This window comes from Trachemys scripta, chromosome 8, assembly GCF_013100865.1.
Source record: "Trachemys scripta elegans isolate TJP31775 chromosome 8, CAS_Tse_1.0, whole genome shotgun sequence".
NCBI lineage: Eukaryota > Metazoa > Chordata > Testudines > Emydidae > Trachemys > Trachemys scripta.
The window spans coordinates 38230328-38244520 of record NC_048305.1 but is presented as its reverse complement, the minus strand read 5'-3'; the positions used below and the strand labels follow the sequence as shown (position 1 = coordinate 38244520).

General features: G+C 60.4%; 1 protein-coding gene across 4 annotated transcripts in view; it reads left to right on the top strand.

Moving 5' to 3' along the window:
• ARAP3 (ArfGAP with RhoGAP domain, ankyrin repeat and PH domain 3) overlaps nucleotides 1-12236 on the top strand; it is a 59228-nt gene extending 46992 nt beyond the window's left edge. For 3 of the 4 annotated variants that reach the window (XM_034778959.1, XM_034778956.1, XM_034778957.1), the window contains 12 exons: nucleotides 262-409; nucleotides 490-558; nucleotides 1090-1164; nucleotides 1438-1552; nucleotides 2328-2456; nucleotides 3223-3356; nucleotides 3980-4062; nucleotides 4478-4513; nucleotides 7027-7090; nucleotides 7185-7322; nucleotides 8957-8995; nucleotides 10530-12236. In XM_034778959.1, coding sequence (XP_034634850.1) covers nucleotides 262-409; nucleotides 490-558; nucleotides 1090-1164; nucleotides 1438-1552; nucleotides 2328-2456; nucleotides 3223-3356; nucleotides 3980-4062; nucleotides 4478-4513; nucleotides 7027-7090; nucleotides 7185-7322; nucleotides 8957-8995; nucleotides 10530-11147 — 1648 coding nt within the window. In that variant the 3' untranslated portion in view covers nucleotides 11148-12236. The remainder of the gene's footprint in view (nucleotides 1-261; nucleotides 410-489; nucleotides 559-1089; nucleotides 1165-1437; nucleotides 1553-2327; nucleotides 2457-3222; nucleotides 3357-3979; nucleotides 4063-4477; nucleotides 4514-7026; nucleotides 7091-7184; nucleotides 7323-8956; nucleotides 8996-10529) is intronic. The other variant, XM_034778958.1, reaches the window with a different exon arrangement.
• The last annotated feature ends 1957 nt before the right edge of the window (nucleotides 12237-14193 follow it).

Genomic DNA, 14193 nt, shown 5'->3' with positions numbered 1-14193 from the left:
GAAGAACAAAAGGCCAAAAACTTGACATTCAAAGTGTCGAAATTAAAGTTTTTAATTTTACATTTTGATGAAAAAAAGTGGAAAATTTCATAACCCTGTGACCTTTTTCCCCCCCATGGAAATAGAAAAAGGTTTAGAACAAGAAGTTCTGCCTGACTCCAGCAGCTGGATGGGTGGTTCTGAACGGCCCAGCCTCGTCCCATGCTGGGGCTGCTGGGCACGCTCTGAGAACTCTCTCTCTCTCTCTGCCCCGGCTTGCAGCGTGCAGAAATGTGCTGACTTCAATCAGATGAGCACCAAGAACCTGTCACTGCTCTTTGCTCCCAGCCTTTTCCAGACAGACGGCAAAGGGGAACACGAGGTCAAGGTGATGGAGGACCTGATTGATAACTACGTCCGCATTTTCAACGTAAGCCCCCCACTTGCCCCACCTCCCCCAGCACTGTCTCCTCTCCCTCCTGCACCTCACGTCCCTTCTCTTGCCGCTAGATTGACGAGGACCAGGTGTCGCAGATGGATCTAGAGAACAGCCTCATCACTACCTGGAGGGATGTGCAGGTACTAGTGCCATGCACTCCCCATGTCTTGGATCCTCCTGCTGATTTGTCCATAGGCCTCTGCCTGGGCCCGTGGACATGGGTGAGCTTCCATGGTGGAGGCAGATGGCTGGAGAGCAGCCCACCACAGGCCCATGGCTGCAAGTCCTCTGTCCCTGCATAGATCCCAGCTCCAGCATGGGCTGCCCTAGCCACACAATGGGCCCTGTGTTTGCTCTGCAATGAGATCATCTCTTACAAGGCCTCCCCAGGAACAAGAAAGGGCCCTGCCTCCCTGCCTCACCCTGCCCCAGGCCTTCGTGCTCCTGGCCCCTCTCCCTGGTGGGTGGGGCCCCCAACCTGCTCTGTAACTCCCACCCTTCTCACCCTGGGCACTGATCACAGCGTGCAGCCACTCTGCATGCAAGCATCCCCTTTCCTCAGCTCCCTGCAAGCAGATGCTGAGAGTTGCTGGCTCAGACCCACCCGTGGCAGTCTCCCAGTCCAGCACTTCGCCCAGGCTTTGCCCACCCTCTGCCCTCTCTCCCCGCAGCTCTCACAGGCTGGAGATCTCATCATTGAGGTTTACCTGGAGCAGAAGCTGCCAGACTGCTGTGTCACCCTGAAGGTGAGTGAGCATGTCTTGGCTGCAGCCATGGCTCGGGCAGGGCAGCTGCATGGCCCACCCTCCATATCCCGGCCTTGCTGTCAGCTGGATGGGAGCCTTCACGGGGCCGGAGGTGCCCTGCAGGGTGGGGAGATCTCCCAGTGCCTGGTGGGTGGGGGCGCCACTCTCTGGCTAATTCCTTCTGCTGCCGGCAGACTCGGTGGCACCCAGAGAAGGCTCAGGCCTTGGCCGGGGTGGGGACTGGGGATGAGCTGATCTTTGCGCTTTCCATAGGTGTCGCCTACCATGACGGCGGAGGAGCTGACCAATCAGGTGCTGGAGATGCGCAACATGCCAGCGAGCCTGGACATCTGGCTGACCTTTGAGGCCCTGGAGAATGGGGAGCTGGGTGAGTGACGGGGGCGTCTCTTCACTGGGCGTGCTGGGGGCTGGCTGGGTGATGAGGGTGCTTCTCCACTGGGGGGCTGGCAGGGTGACAGGGGTGCTTCTCCATTGGGGGCGGGTTGAGTGACAGGGGTGCTTCTCCATTGGGGGGGCTGGTTGAGTGACAAGGGTGCTTCTTCATTGGAGGTGGGGGCTGGTTGAGTGACGGGGGCGCTTCTCCACTGTGGGGGCTGGGGGCTGGCTGGGTGACAGGGGTGCTTCTCCATTGGGGGTGCTGTTTGGATGACGGGAGTGTTGTCTCTCTATTGGGATGGGGGGACAGGTGAGTAGCGGGAGGAGCACCTCACCATGGGGGTGGGGGCTGGGTGAGTGGCAATGGAGACAGGGGGAGGGATGGGGGTGGCCTCTCGTCATTGGAGTGGGGGGGCTGAATGGCGGCAGCACTTCTCCATGGGAGCGGGGGTGATCGCTCACCATTGGGGGTGGGGGCTGGGAGGGGGCCCATAGGGCTGTGGGGGAGGAAGGTTGGACCACTCCGTCCATGCAGCGCTCACACCTTGGATCCCCTCTCCCTGCCTCCGCGGCCCCAGATGCTGCAGAGGCAGGGGGTGCCCATGCCTTCTGACAGTCCCGCGCCCTGGCATAGCATGGCAGCACTGGCCCTGTCTGGGCTGTGGCGGGCCTGGCCCTGCTGAGGGAGCTGGACCCTCCCTGGCCTCAGGGCCCACGGCAGTTCCTCTGCTGCCCGGGGTGCAAACGGCCTCCTTTCCTCTCTGTAGAGCGTCCCCTGCACCCCAAGGAGAAGGTCCTGGAGCAGGCTCTGCAGTGGTGCAAGCTGCCTGAGCCCAGTACCGCCTACCTGCTGGTGAGGAAGGTTCCCATTGGACAAGGCAGCTGTCTCTTCACAGGTAAGCACCACCCGCCTTGACTAGGCTGCAAGGCCCTGCTTGAGCCCAGGGCCATTCCTGCGGGGCAAGGTGCAGCACACGGAGCAAGGCCAGCTCCTGCTGCCCATGGCCCCAGTCCAGCCCCGGCCCTGGCCCCAGCTCCCTCTGCCCAGGGCCCCAGCCCCAGCTCCCCTACCCATGGCTCCAGTCCAGCCCCAGCCTCAGCTTCCCCTGACCATGGCCCCAATCCGGCCCCAGCCCCAGCTCCCCTTGCCCATGGCCCCAGCCTGCCTCAGCATCAGATCCCCCTGCTCATGGCCTCTGTCAGGCCCTGCCTTGCCCATGGCTCTGGCCCTTGGCCCTGGCCCAGACCAGCCATGGGACCCAGAGCAGCAGCATTGGCTGGACCCCGTGGCCCGCCCAGTCTGTGGCCTATGCTGAGGCTGCCTGCGGGGGGGCAGTCAGTGCCTGTTGTGCCTCACACCCAGGAGGTGAAAAGAGACTTGTCCTGTTAGTGATGCTCGGAGCTAGCCAGGGCTGTGAAACAGCGACTCCTGCAGGGAAACCAGGGGGACAGAGCCAGGGCGAGGGGGACTTTGATCCCTCCTCTGCTCCTATTGTCTGACACCCCCCTGCTCCTACTGTTTGCCCCCCACCATTGTCTGTCACACACACCCTGACCCCTTCCGCTCCTAATCCCCATCCCCAGCCTGCTCCTGCCCTGCCCAGGCCCTCTCTCTGGGTGCCCAGGATATTCCTCACCCCCTTGTTCTTCCCTGTCGTGCAGGTGCCAAGCGCGAGAGCCCCAAGTGTGGGGTGCTGAAGTGTCGGGAGGAGCCCCCCAAACTCCTGGGCTGCAAGTTTCAGGAGCGATACTTTGTCATCCAGGATCACAAGCTGCTGCTGCTGAAGGAGAAAAGGGTAAAGCAGGACCCAGACCTGGTGCTCCGGGGCAGCCCAGACACGGGTGCAGCGCTGGGCTAGGAGGCGGCCTGCCACAGCCCCTGGGATCAGGGCCCCCCTCTCCTGTGATGGAAAGCTCTCCCAGAGATCGGGCAGGCAGGCCAACGCCCTGCCCTGCCTCCAGCCACGGGAATGGGGCGTGCGGTCTGGGGGGAGGGACTGCCAGACCTGGCTCTGAGAGGCGGCCGTTCGGCCAGCTTGTGCCAGGGGAAGGTTCTGGATTTTCTCTGTGCCCCTCACACACCCAAGTCTTGGGGCCCTTTTCCCCTGTGCAGAGTGGGAGGCCCTGTCCCATCCCTGGGGCTGGTTGAGAGGGGTGCAGGTGGGGATAGGAGGCCTCAGGGAGAGGAAGAGAGGGGTGCCAGTGAGGCTGGAAGGGCTGGGCTAGTGTGGGAGGGTGCTGGCAGAGAGTGGAGCGTAGGGCTTGGAGAGGGGAGGAGAGCCGGCAGAAAGAGGAGGGCAGGTCGGGGTGAGGGGAGGGGAGGGGAGGGGAAGTGTGCAGACGGGGAGGGCAAGGCAGGGCTGGGGGGATGGGGAATGTCCCTGGGGGCAGGGCTGAGTGTCTGGCTTTCTCTTCCCAGAGTGCCCGGCCGGAGCGGGAGTGGCCCCTCAACATGGCCAAGGTTTACATGGGGATTCGGAAGAAGCTGAAGCCGCCGTCCCAGTAAGAGTCGGGCTTGGGGTGCAGGACCCTTCCGAGCAGTAACGCCTGCACTGATGGTAACCTCCCCACACCCGCTGCCCAGAGCCGGCCCCAGCACTGTGCCTGGCATCTGTCAGCACCCCCACTTCCCTGCCCTGTTTGCAAGCACTACCCCTAACTCTACCCCAGACTTGTCCTACAGCTTCGGGCGTGACCTCCGCCAGGAGGATCCCTGATTCGACCCCCCTTGTGCCAGGTGAGCTCTAATCCCATCACCCAGCTGCAGTGCCCCAGCTCCAGAGCCAGCCTGATAGGGACCTGCCAGTCTGCCCCAGCTCGGACACTGCGACCCCCCCAGTTCAAGCCCCCGCCCACCCGGAGCTCTGGCTCTAGCACCTGCCCTGGCCTGATTGTGCCTTGTGTCCCTCTGCTCTAGGTGGGGATTCACTCTGATCCTGGAGAAGCAGCAGCTGTGAGTACCTCATGGGGTCCCCTCGCCCCAGGGACGCAGGATGTCGGGGTCCCTGTAGCCATGGCCTACTGCTCGGGATCCCCGGCAACTAGGGGTCAGGAACCTGACGCAGGGAGCTGGAACCTGAGAGCAGACAAGTTCTGCCAGAGCCACTAGCTGCCCATCCTGGTGGCACAGACTGCAGAGCATCAGCAGCATGGACATTGCCTGCTCCCTGCCCCCCATCTCACTCTCCCCCACTGGCCCCTGCTCCCTGTGCTGAATACACACACGTGTGCACTGGCCTCTGCCCATGAATTCACTACTCCCCACATGAGCTTTCCAGACTGCCCAGACTTGCTCTGGGGCTTCAGGGCCCACCATGAGCTGCACCTTTAAGAGCGCCCAGCACATGGCCTCCTGCACCCCCGGTTCCAGTTGAGAGTCTCCTGGCCCCAGCCCATCCCCTGTGATGGGCCAGATGCTTGTACATCCCCATGTCCTTTCTCACGGTCTGAGTCCCCATCCAGTGAGCCTGCCAGGGTGTGTGGTCCTAATGGCATGTTCCCACTGCCCCCATGAGCTCATTGCATCTCACACTGCTCTACACAGGTTTCAGAGTAGCAGCTGTGTTAGTCTGTATCCGCAAAAAGAACAGGAGTACTTGTGGCACCTTAGAGACTAACAAATTTATTAGAGCATAAGCTTTCGTGGGCTACAGCCCACTTCTTCGGATGCATAGAATGGAACATATATTGAGGAGATATATATATACACACATACAGAGAGCATGAACAGGTGGGAGTTGTCTTACCAACTTATCAAGCATTCTTAAAACTACAATACCCACCTGCTGAAGTGAAAAAACAGATTGACAGAGCCAGACGAGTACCCAGAAGTCACCTCCTACAAGACAAGCCCAACAAAGAAAATAACAGAACACCACTAGCTGTCACCTTCAGCCCCCAACTAAAACCTCTCCAGCACATCATCAAAGATCTACAACCTATCCTGAAAGATGATCCCTCACTCTCACAGATCTTGGGAGACAGACCTGTCCTCGCTTACAGACAACCCCCCAACCTAAAGCAAATACTCACCAGCAACCACACATCACTGAACAAAAACACTGACCCAGGAACCTATCCTTGTAACAAAGCCCGATGCCAACTCTGTCCACATATCTATTCAAGTGACATCATCATAGGACCTAATCACATCAGCCATACCATCAGGGGCTCATTCACCTGCACATCTACCAATGTGATATATGCCATCATGTGCCAGCAATGCCCCTCTGCCATGTACATTGGCCAAACCGGACAGTCTCTATGCAAAAGAATTAATGAACACAAATCTGACATCAGGAATCATAATACTCAAAAACCAGTGGGAGAACACTTTAACCTGTCTGGTCATTCAATGACAGACCTGCGGGTGGCTATCTTACAACAGAAAAACTTCAGAAACAGACTCCAACGAGAGACTGCTGAGCTGGAATTGATATGCAAACTAGATACAATCAACTTAGGATTGAATAAGGACTGGGAATGGCTGAGCCATTACAAACATTGAATCTATCTCCCCTTGTAAGTATTCTCACACTTCTTATCAAACTGTCTGTACTGGGCTATCTTGATTATCACTTCAAAAGTTTTTTTTCACTTACTTAATTGGCCTCTCAGAGTTGGTAAGACAACTCCCACCTGTTAATGCTCTCTGTATGTGTGTATATATATCTCCTCAATATATGTTCCACTCTATATGCATCCGAAGAAGTGGGCTGTAGTCCACGAAAGCTTATGCTCTAATAAATTTGTTAGTCTCTAAGGTGCCACAAGTATTCCTGTTCTTTTTGCTCTACACAGTATCCCTGGGACAGCTGTGCACCCCCCGCCACCACTGCCAGCCCCCAGAGCGCTGTCCCTGCCCCTGTACTCTGCTGGAGTAGTGCTGAGCAGCCAGCAGGCCCAGCGGCCAGGCCCAGCTCGGGGCTGGTATCTGGCATTACTGCTAGGGATACAAGCCAGCTGCATGACACCAGACAAACCGCTTCCCTTTTCTTTCCCCTTCAGTCCCTCCGGCCTGGCATGTGACCCCTGTGGCTGTGCAGCATGAAGGCTGAGAATGGTAACTGCCCCACAGCCAAGGAGTCTGGGGGCCAGGGCTGGGCTGCCAGCTCTCTCCCCTCACATTCCCGTACCGTGTAGCTGGGGGAGCCAGAACGTTGGCGGATTGTGACTGTGCACAAAGCTCTCAGCACTACACGGAGACAGTGCTGGCATTGGCACTAGTTAGAGTGAGCTCCCCGGGCAGTGCGGTGAGCTGATCCCTGCTGGGCTCCCAGCCCCCTGGCCTCTGTGTGGGGAACTTCCCATCTTCAGCCAGCCCCTGGGGAAGCTGAGATCCAGGCAGGCAGGGCCCTGCAATGATGGTGTCATTACAGCGAGCTGCCCTTGGTAGCACCTTCCTCTGTGGGTAGCAGCAGGTGCCAGATCCCCAAAATCCAGCCAGTGTCTCCTCTGGCTCTGCAGGTACCTGGCATGTGCGGGGCAGGCCGAGCTGTGGGACTGGACCACCAGCATTCTGAAGGCTCAGGTGGGTGAGAGCCGGAGTGCCAGGCATGCAACGGGCCTGGGGCAGGGTGGGGGCTGGGAACGCCAAGCAGTGACATGTTGGCACTCTCATGCAGCACGACGACCTGCGCCCAGTGATCATGAGACGGCGCTCCTCCTCCGACCTCACCAAGCAGAAGTTTGGCACCATGCCCCTGATCCCTCTGCGGGGAGACAATACAGATGCCACCATGCTCTCTGCCAACCAGACCCTGGTAAGGCAGCGCCAGCATCCCCAGAGCCTTGCAGTGACAGGCTGCCAGCCCACGGCGCCACCTCCAAACACCCCCACCCAGCTCCAGACAGGCTCGGGAGAACCAGTGAACCACGCAGGGGTGCTGCAGGCTGTGTCTGTCGTGCAGGGCTGCCTCTCTGTGCCGTGGGTGTGAGAGCTGGGCCGGGCTGGGCAGGGGGTAATCTGGGTGTGAGTGAGGCTGGGGCTGGGCACTGTGCAGGTGGGGCCATGTTTGCAGGCGGGGCCGCGTCTGCAGGGGGCCTACCTGTGGCGCCATGTCTGCGGGAGGGGGCTGCCTGCGGGGCAGTGTTGGCGGGCGAGGCTGCGTCTGCAAGAGGTGTGTGTGTGTGTGCTACCGGCGGGGCCGTGTCTGCGGCGGGAGGGCAGCTATGGTGACCAGGTGTCTGGTTTTCAACCAGAACACCCGGTTGAAAAGGGATCCCGGTGGCTCTGGTCAGCACGGCTGTCCGGTTGACTGTCCGGTTGGTGGCACCACACAGGGGGGCTGGCAGGCTCCCTTCTAGCCTCCATGCAACGCAGCTCCCGGGAAGTAGCCGGCATATCCCCCTCCAGCTACTATGCATAGGGGCAGCCATGAGGCTCTGCACGCTGCCCCCACCCCAAGCGCTGCCCCCTCAGCTCCTGTTCACTGGGAACTGTGGCCAATGGGAGTTGCGGGGATGGTGCCTGCGGACGGGGCAGCGCGTAGAGCCTCCTGGCCGCACCTGCGGGTAGAAGCAGGAGGGGGGACATGCTGCTGCTTCCGGGAGCTGCTTGAGGTAAGCGCTGCCCAGAGCCTGAGCCCCTGGCCCCCTCCCGGGCCCCAACCCCCTGCCTGAGCCCCAGCTCTGTTCCCCCTCCTGCCCTCCAAACCCCTCATCTCCAGCCCTGCCCCAGAGCCCGCACTCCCAGCCAGAGCTCTCACTCCCTGCCCCGTGTCCCAACCCCCTCCCCCAGCCCTGATCCCCCTCCCGCCCTCCAAACCCCTCATCCCCAGCTCTGCCCAGAGCCCACATCCCCAGACGGAGCCCTCACTCCAACCCTCTGCCCCAACCCAGAGCACCCTCCCACACCCTGAACCCCTCATTTCTGGCCCCACCCCAGAACCAACACCCCCAGCCCAGAGCCCGTACCTCCTTCCACACCCCAACCCCCTGTCTCACTCAGAGCCCCCTCCCATACTCTGAACCCCTCGGATCCACCCTCAGGCCGGAGCCCCCTCCTGCACCCAGAACTCCTCATTTCTGGCCCCACCCCAGAGCCTGCACCCCCAGCCAGAGCCCTCTATCCCTCTCGCATCCCAACCTCCTTAGCCAGCCCGGTGAAAATGAGCGAGTGAGTGAGGGTGGGAAGAGCAAGCGACAGAGGGACGGGGGGATGGAGTGAGTGGGGGCCACGTCTGTGGGTGGGGCCGTGTCTGTGAGGGGGCTGTGCCTGTGGGTGGGGCTGTGTCTGTGCAGAAGTCCCAGCCCTGCTGCGCAGTGAGCCGTGCACCTCTGTGCATAGCAGTGTGTCCTGCCTGGCCCCACGTGAGGGGTTTGCTTTCCCCTTTGCTGCAGCCTGACCCCTCTGCACTAGCGGTCGCTTACTCTCCCCATCTCCCTCTGTTTCTAGCGCCGCCTGCACACGCGAAGAACTTTGTCTATGTTCTTTGTAAGTATCTGCATGTGGGTTGCATGTTTCCGCAGGGTGCCTTGCTGTGTGCCTTGCCGGGCCATGCCATGCCCTGGGTAGCCCGGGGAGCTCTGGATTAGCTGCAGACACCACACTTCCACTGCACTCCAGGGCCTCCATTCACACCCCATGGGCAATTTGCTTTCCTGGTAGTCCCAACCAGGCATGCCCTGTGCAGTGCTATGCCTGGAGGCTGTGCATGGGCTGGGAACCTAGCTCTGAGGAGCATGGACTGGAAAGTGGAGGCCCTAGCCACTTGCACTCCTTAGAGATCCCATGCCCCTTCTCTCAAGCTTTGGTGTCCTGGCCAAATTCGAATCTGGGTCAGTCCACTTGGCCTCCTTAGATTCCCCTGCTCCTTCAGTTGGGCATGGGAGTCCCCTTTCTTTGCTGCCCCAAATGGCTGTTACCATGTGCTGTCCAACAGCTGCCACATCCCAGCCCAGAGATGCAGCCAGGCAGGGGTTAGCATCGTTCTAACACTCCCTGCTGTTGCTGAGAGCCCCCCAGGTGCTCTGTGCTGCGATGTCACTGCTCAGGTCAGGTTGCCCCAAGGGCACTTCTGGGGTGTCAGCAGGAAAGGACTGTTTTCATCCCCCTTTCCTCCCATGTGTTTGGAGCCAGCTGGCCTCATCATGCCAGTCCAGGGCTGCCCGCAGGGGTCTGAGCGCATGTGGAAGGAGCATGCCAGGTGGCTAGAGCTGGGGGGCAGGCTGGTTCTGCATGGCTTTTGTGCTCTGTCTGGATCCCCGCCGGAGTCTCCTCACAAGCAGGGAAAGAGCCGGGGGTGGAGGCAGCGTGGCTGAGCTGGGCTGGGAGAGGCAGGGCCTGGCACTCAGAATGGCTCCGATTGGTGCTGAATAGCTTCTATCCATCCAGCTGATCACTCCAGCTCGGGCTTGGCCTCTGCCCTACTCTGGGTGCCCAGACATGGGCCCCTTTCACCCAGACAAAGTCTGGCTTGATAGGCATTGAAGGTGGTGATAGGCTGGGCAGAGGGGGAGGCTGCCTGGGATGGAGCTGGCCAGGGGACACACCCTTTGTCCTAGCTCATAGCTGCTCCCAGCCTTGTCTGGGGCACGTGCAGAGCTGGTAGCTGAGAAGGCCCCAGACTGGCAGTGAGGCAGGAAAGCCCCTCCTGCCTAGGGCCAGCCCAGGCCTGGGGGAGGCTAGATTCCCTGATGTGAGTCAGGCACAGGAGCCACTTGGACGCAGCAGCTCCCCCTGAAGCAACCTGGGGCCTGCACACACACACACCCATTGCTGGCAGACGTCCCAGAAAGGCCCTGCCTCCACTCCCCGGCAGCCACCTGCTGCTCCCATGGCTCCTGTGCTTGGTGCACAGTGAGGGCCCATAGATACTTGCTCTCTCTGTGCCCCCCAGCCCATGTGTGGAGGGATCAGTCCTGTGCAGTGTTCCCTGGGTCTGGGCCCCTGCTGCAAGGGACTCGCTCAGGAGGCACAGGGCATGATGCCCAGTCCTTTCACCTCTCTCCCCTTGGCCCTTGCCCAGCCCATGAAGATGCACCAGGACTCGGTAGAGGAGCAGCAGGAGGAGGCAGTGGACACAGAGCCTGTCTACGAGGAGGTGGGTGACTTCCCAGTGCTGGCCCCACTGCGGCTGGACGGAGGCCTCCTGGCCGAGCTCTCCCAGGTGCCCGCCGTGGACAGATCAAAGAAGCCGGCCCTGTTCCCAGAGCAGCCTGCGCCCCCAGCACTTCACTCTGCACGGCCCATCAGCCCAGAGCAGAGACCGTCTGGCACCCACTTCACCAAGTCGCTTTCCCTTGAAAGAGATCTGACCCTGGAGCCTGAAAAGACCCCGGAGTGGGACAAGTCCCCTGGGCTCAGAGCCACCCAAACAGCCTCACTCGAGAGAAACATGGGTCTGCCCCGCACACTGCCTGCCCTGGGGAGGGAGCAGAACTGGAGCCGGAACCCCCCACGCCCTGCGCAGCTGCCCCTTCCTCTGGAGCTGTCTCCCAGCCCTGAACCCCTGCAGGATGGCACCAGGAAGAGGAGTGCCCAGCTGCCCATGCCCATCAACGAGAAACTCATGCAGGAGCTCAGCAGCATCATCCTCAAGAAGAACGAGTGCCAGGCAGACGGGCCTGGGCAGCAAGTCACGTGACCTTGCATGGCAGTGCCAGCTGCAGGTAATGTCTTGTGATACCTGAGCCCTCTCTGGACACTCCTACCTTGCTCCCCATCTGGCATTCCCAGGGCTGGCTGCCATGTCCCCATCTCCCCCGACCCAGAGGAGCCCAGCGAGCCACCCCAGGATGGGACACAGCATTCAAGCCTCCAGCCCTGCCCTCCCAGGGTTCCTCCAGCTCTCCTGCCTATGCCAGGTGGTGTCAGCTAAAGGCAGTTAGTGGGATGCAGAAGTTGGCTCTGCCCCTTAAGGCATTGAGCCAGAGCAGTGTCTGCCCCCAGAGCACTGCACCCACAGCAGGGGGACACGCCAGCTCCAATACCTCCACAGGAAGGCATGGGACTGGAGCCTTCCCTGGGTCATGGGCAGGGCAACTGAGGCAGGAGGTGGAGATTGTGACTGATTGTGCAAAGCAAAGGGAAGTCACTGAGAAGGGAAAAGCAGAAACTAAATTACAGGAAGGAGGCAAATTTTTGCAAACATGCATTGTGCCTGGGTGTCTGCGTGGGAGGTGTGTGTGTCTTGGGTGGCTCCAGTGTGCATGACGTCTGCGTGGGAGGTGTATGCGATGGCTGTGTGTGGTTCCTGTGGCACAGTGCCTGTGTGGGAGGTGTATGTGACGGCTGTGTGTGGTTCGAGTGTACACAATGCCTGTGCTGGCTGTGAAGGAAGTGTGCAATGGCTGTGTGTGTTTCCCATGGCACAGTTCCTGTGCCGGCTGTGCGGGAGGCAGTGCTGTAACAAGGGCAAGGCTAGTGAGGCACATGCCTCGGGCACACAAAGCCGGGGGGCTGGGGGGGGGACGCATAGAAAGTGGTGGAGAGAAAAAAAAAAGCTGCTGGCAGGCACAGAGATATTTATAACCCAGGTAATCTATCCCTGGGCCCCCCCTGGGCCCCCCCCCCGCGCCTCCCCCAATGTCCTCTGGCCCCGACTTGTTCCCCCGCCCCTTCCTGCCCCAGAGCAGAGCAGCTCCATGCTGCCTCCCTGCCGCAGGGTTCTAGTGCCCCCCATCTCCACTGCCAGGGCAGACTGACTCTGAACCTGCCCTTCCCCCTCAGACCCTTTCATTTTCCAATAGGACCCTCCAGCAGCACAGGGGGGCCCCCTGCCCACAGTCACTGCTCCTGCCCTATGCTGGGCAAGGAGGCAGCCCCATCCCTCACCCACAGTGAAGCTACAGTCAGGGGCAACAGCAGGGGAGGAGGCGCACGCAGCACCCCCCTGCACTCACCACAGGGTAGGCGAGGGTGATTCCTGGATCTGAGAGGGGCCTTAGGAGCACATGCAGTGACAGTGGTGGGGGTGAGTGTGTTGCTGGGGGGGCAGGAAAGGGGGACTCCTCCCCCAGAGCTTAAGCTGCTGCCAGCAGGGAAAGGGCTGGGGGGAGTCCTCTCTGGCCCCTGTCCCGGAGCAGCCTGCCTGCATCCCAAACTCATCCCCAGCCCAGCCCCACTCCAGAGCCCGCACCCCCAGTCAGAGCTTTCACCCCCCCACTGCACCCTCTGCCCGAGCCCTGAGCCCCTCCAACACCACAAACCTACCATTCCCAGCCCCAGCCAGAGCCCTCACCCCCCACACTCCTACTCTCGTCCTGAGCCCCTCCCACACTCCAACCCCCTCATCTGCAGCCACAACTCACTGCCCTCACTCCTGCACCCCATCCCTCTGCACCCCTCCCATCCCCAAACTCTCTCCCCAAACCTGCACCCCAATCCCCTGCCCCAGCCTAGGGCCTGCACCCCAGACCTCCTCCCTCACCCAAACTCCCTCCCAGAGCCTTGGGCGGGTGGGGGGGCAGAGTTTGGGCGGGGGTGGGTTCTGGGCACCACCAAAATTTCTACAAACCTGCCACCCCTGATCCTGCCCTGCAAACCTGAACTCCCAGCATTCTCAGGACACATACTGATCCCTAGTGGCCGCTGCTGATATCCAGCACCTCCCTCCTCTCTTAACCTGTGAATCCCTCTCTGGATTAGAACTGGACTGGAACCAAAGACCATCTTGGAAGCAACATTACCATCCCAAGCAGTCAAAAATCATGAGCTGACTCCCCAAAATCACAGGCTCTACCACCTCCACTTCATTCATTCTTCAGCGGCAATTCGGCGGCAGGCCCTTCCCTCCAAGAGGGACTGAGGGAAACGCCGTCAAATTGCCGCCAAAGAGCCAGCCCTGGGGGAGGGCACAATTTTAAATTCTTGCTTCGGGCGCAAAAATACCTAGTTACGGCTCTGGTGGGAGGTGTATGTGATGGCTGATTGTGGTTCCCATGTGCATGATGCCTGCATGTTTCCTGCACTGAGGGGTTGCCCTCCCATGGGGTGAGGGGTCCAGAACTGGATCGGAGATGGAAGAACACCCTGATTCTTGCTGTGTGGCTAGAGCTCAGGTCCTGCTGGTGGAGGCAGTGCCCATGGGAAGGGCCCAGCAGCGTTGGGACCTCTCCTGAGAAGAGGGGCTTGAGGAGGAATTAGGGGCAGTAGGCAAGGTCGGAGAGCAGCCAGGCAGTGAAGAGTCCTCCCTGCTGACCTGCGCTACGCCATGGCCCAGCACAACTCTGTGTGTGTCTATAGTGTCTGTATATACTGTGTACTTGCTGCCCGGGAAAAGGCCCTGTTCCTGGATATTTATACCCATTCCCTCCACCTGCAGTGCAAATAAAAGACTCTTTTTGCAGCCAGAGGGTTCAACTAATGGGAGCTGAGCCACACAGACATGACCAGGGCATGTGAGCCACAACATGGGCTGAGCTGTGCAACAGGGCCTGGGCCAAACCATGAGGTGTGACAGGCAGAGGCAGCTGGAAGGCTGTGACTGGTGCATGGGCGCCAGGGTGTGTGGTGAGCTGGGAGGGAGTGGGGGGTGCGGGAGCCAGAAGGGCATCGGGGTCCACAAGTGGTGAGCAGAGGAGGGTTGGGGTGTGTCACGGAGTCCCCGGGTGATGCTCTGGAACTGCTCCCCACAAAGCCAGTCAGGACTTTGGGGAGCCTCCTCTCCCTTGGAGCAGACTGTCTTCAGG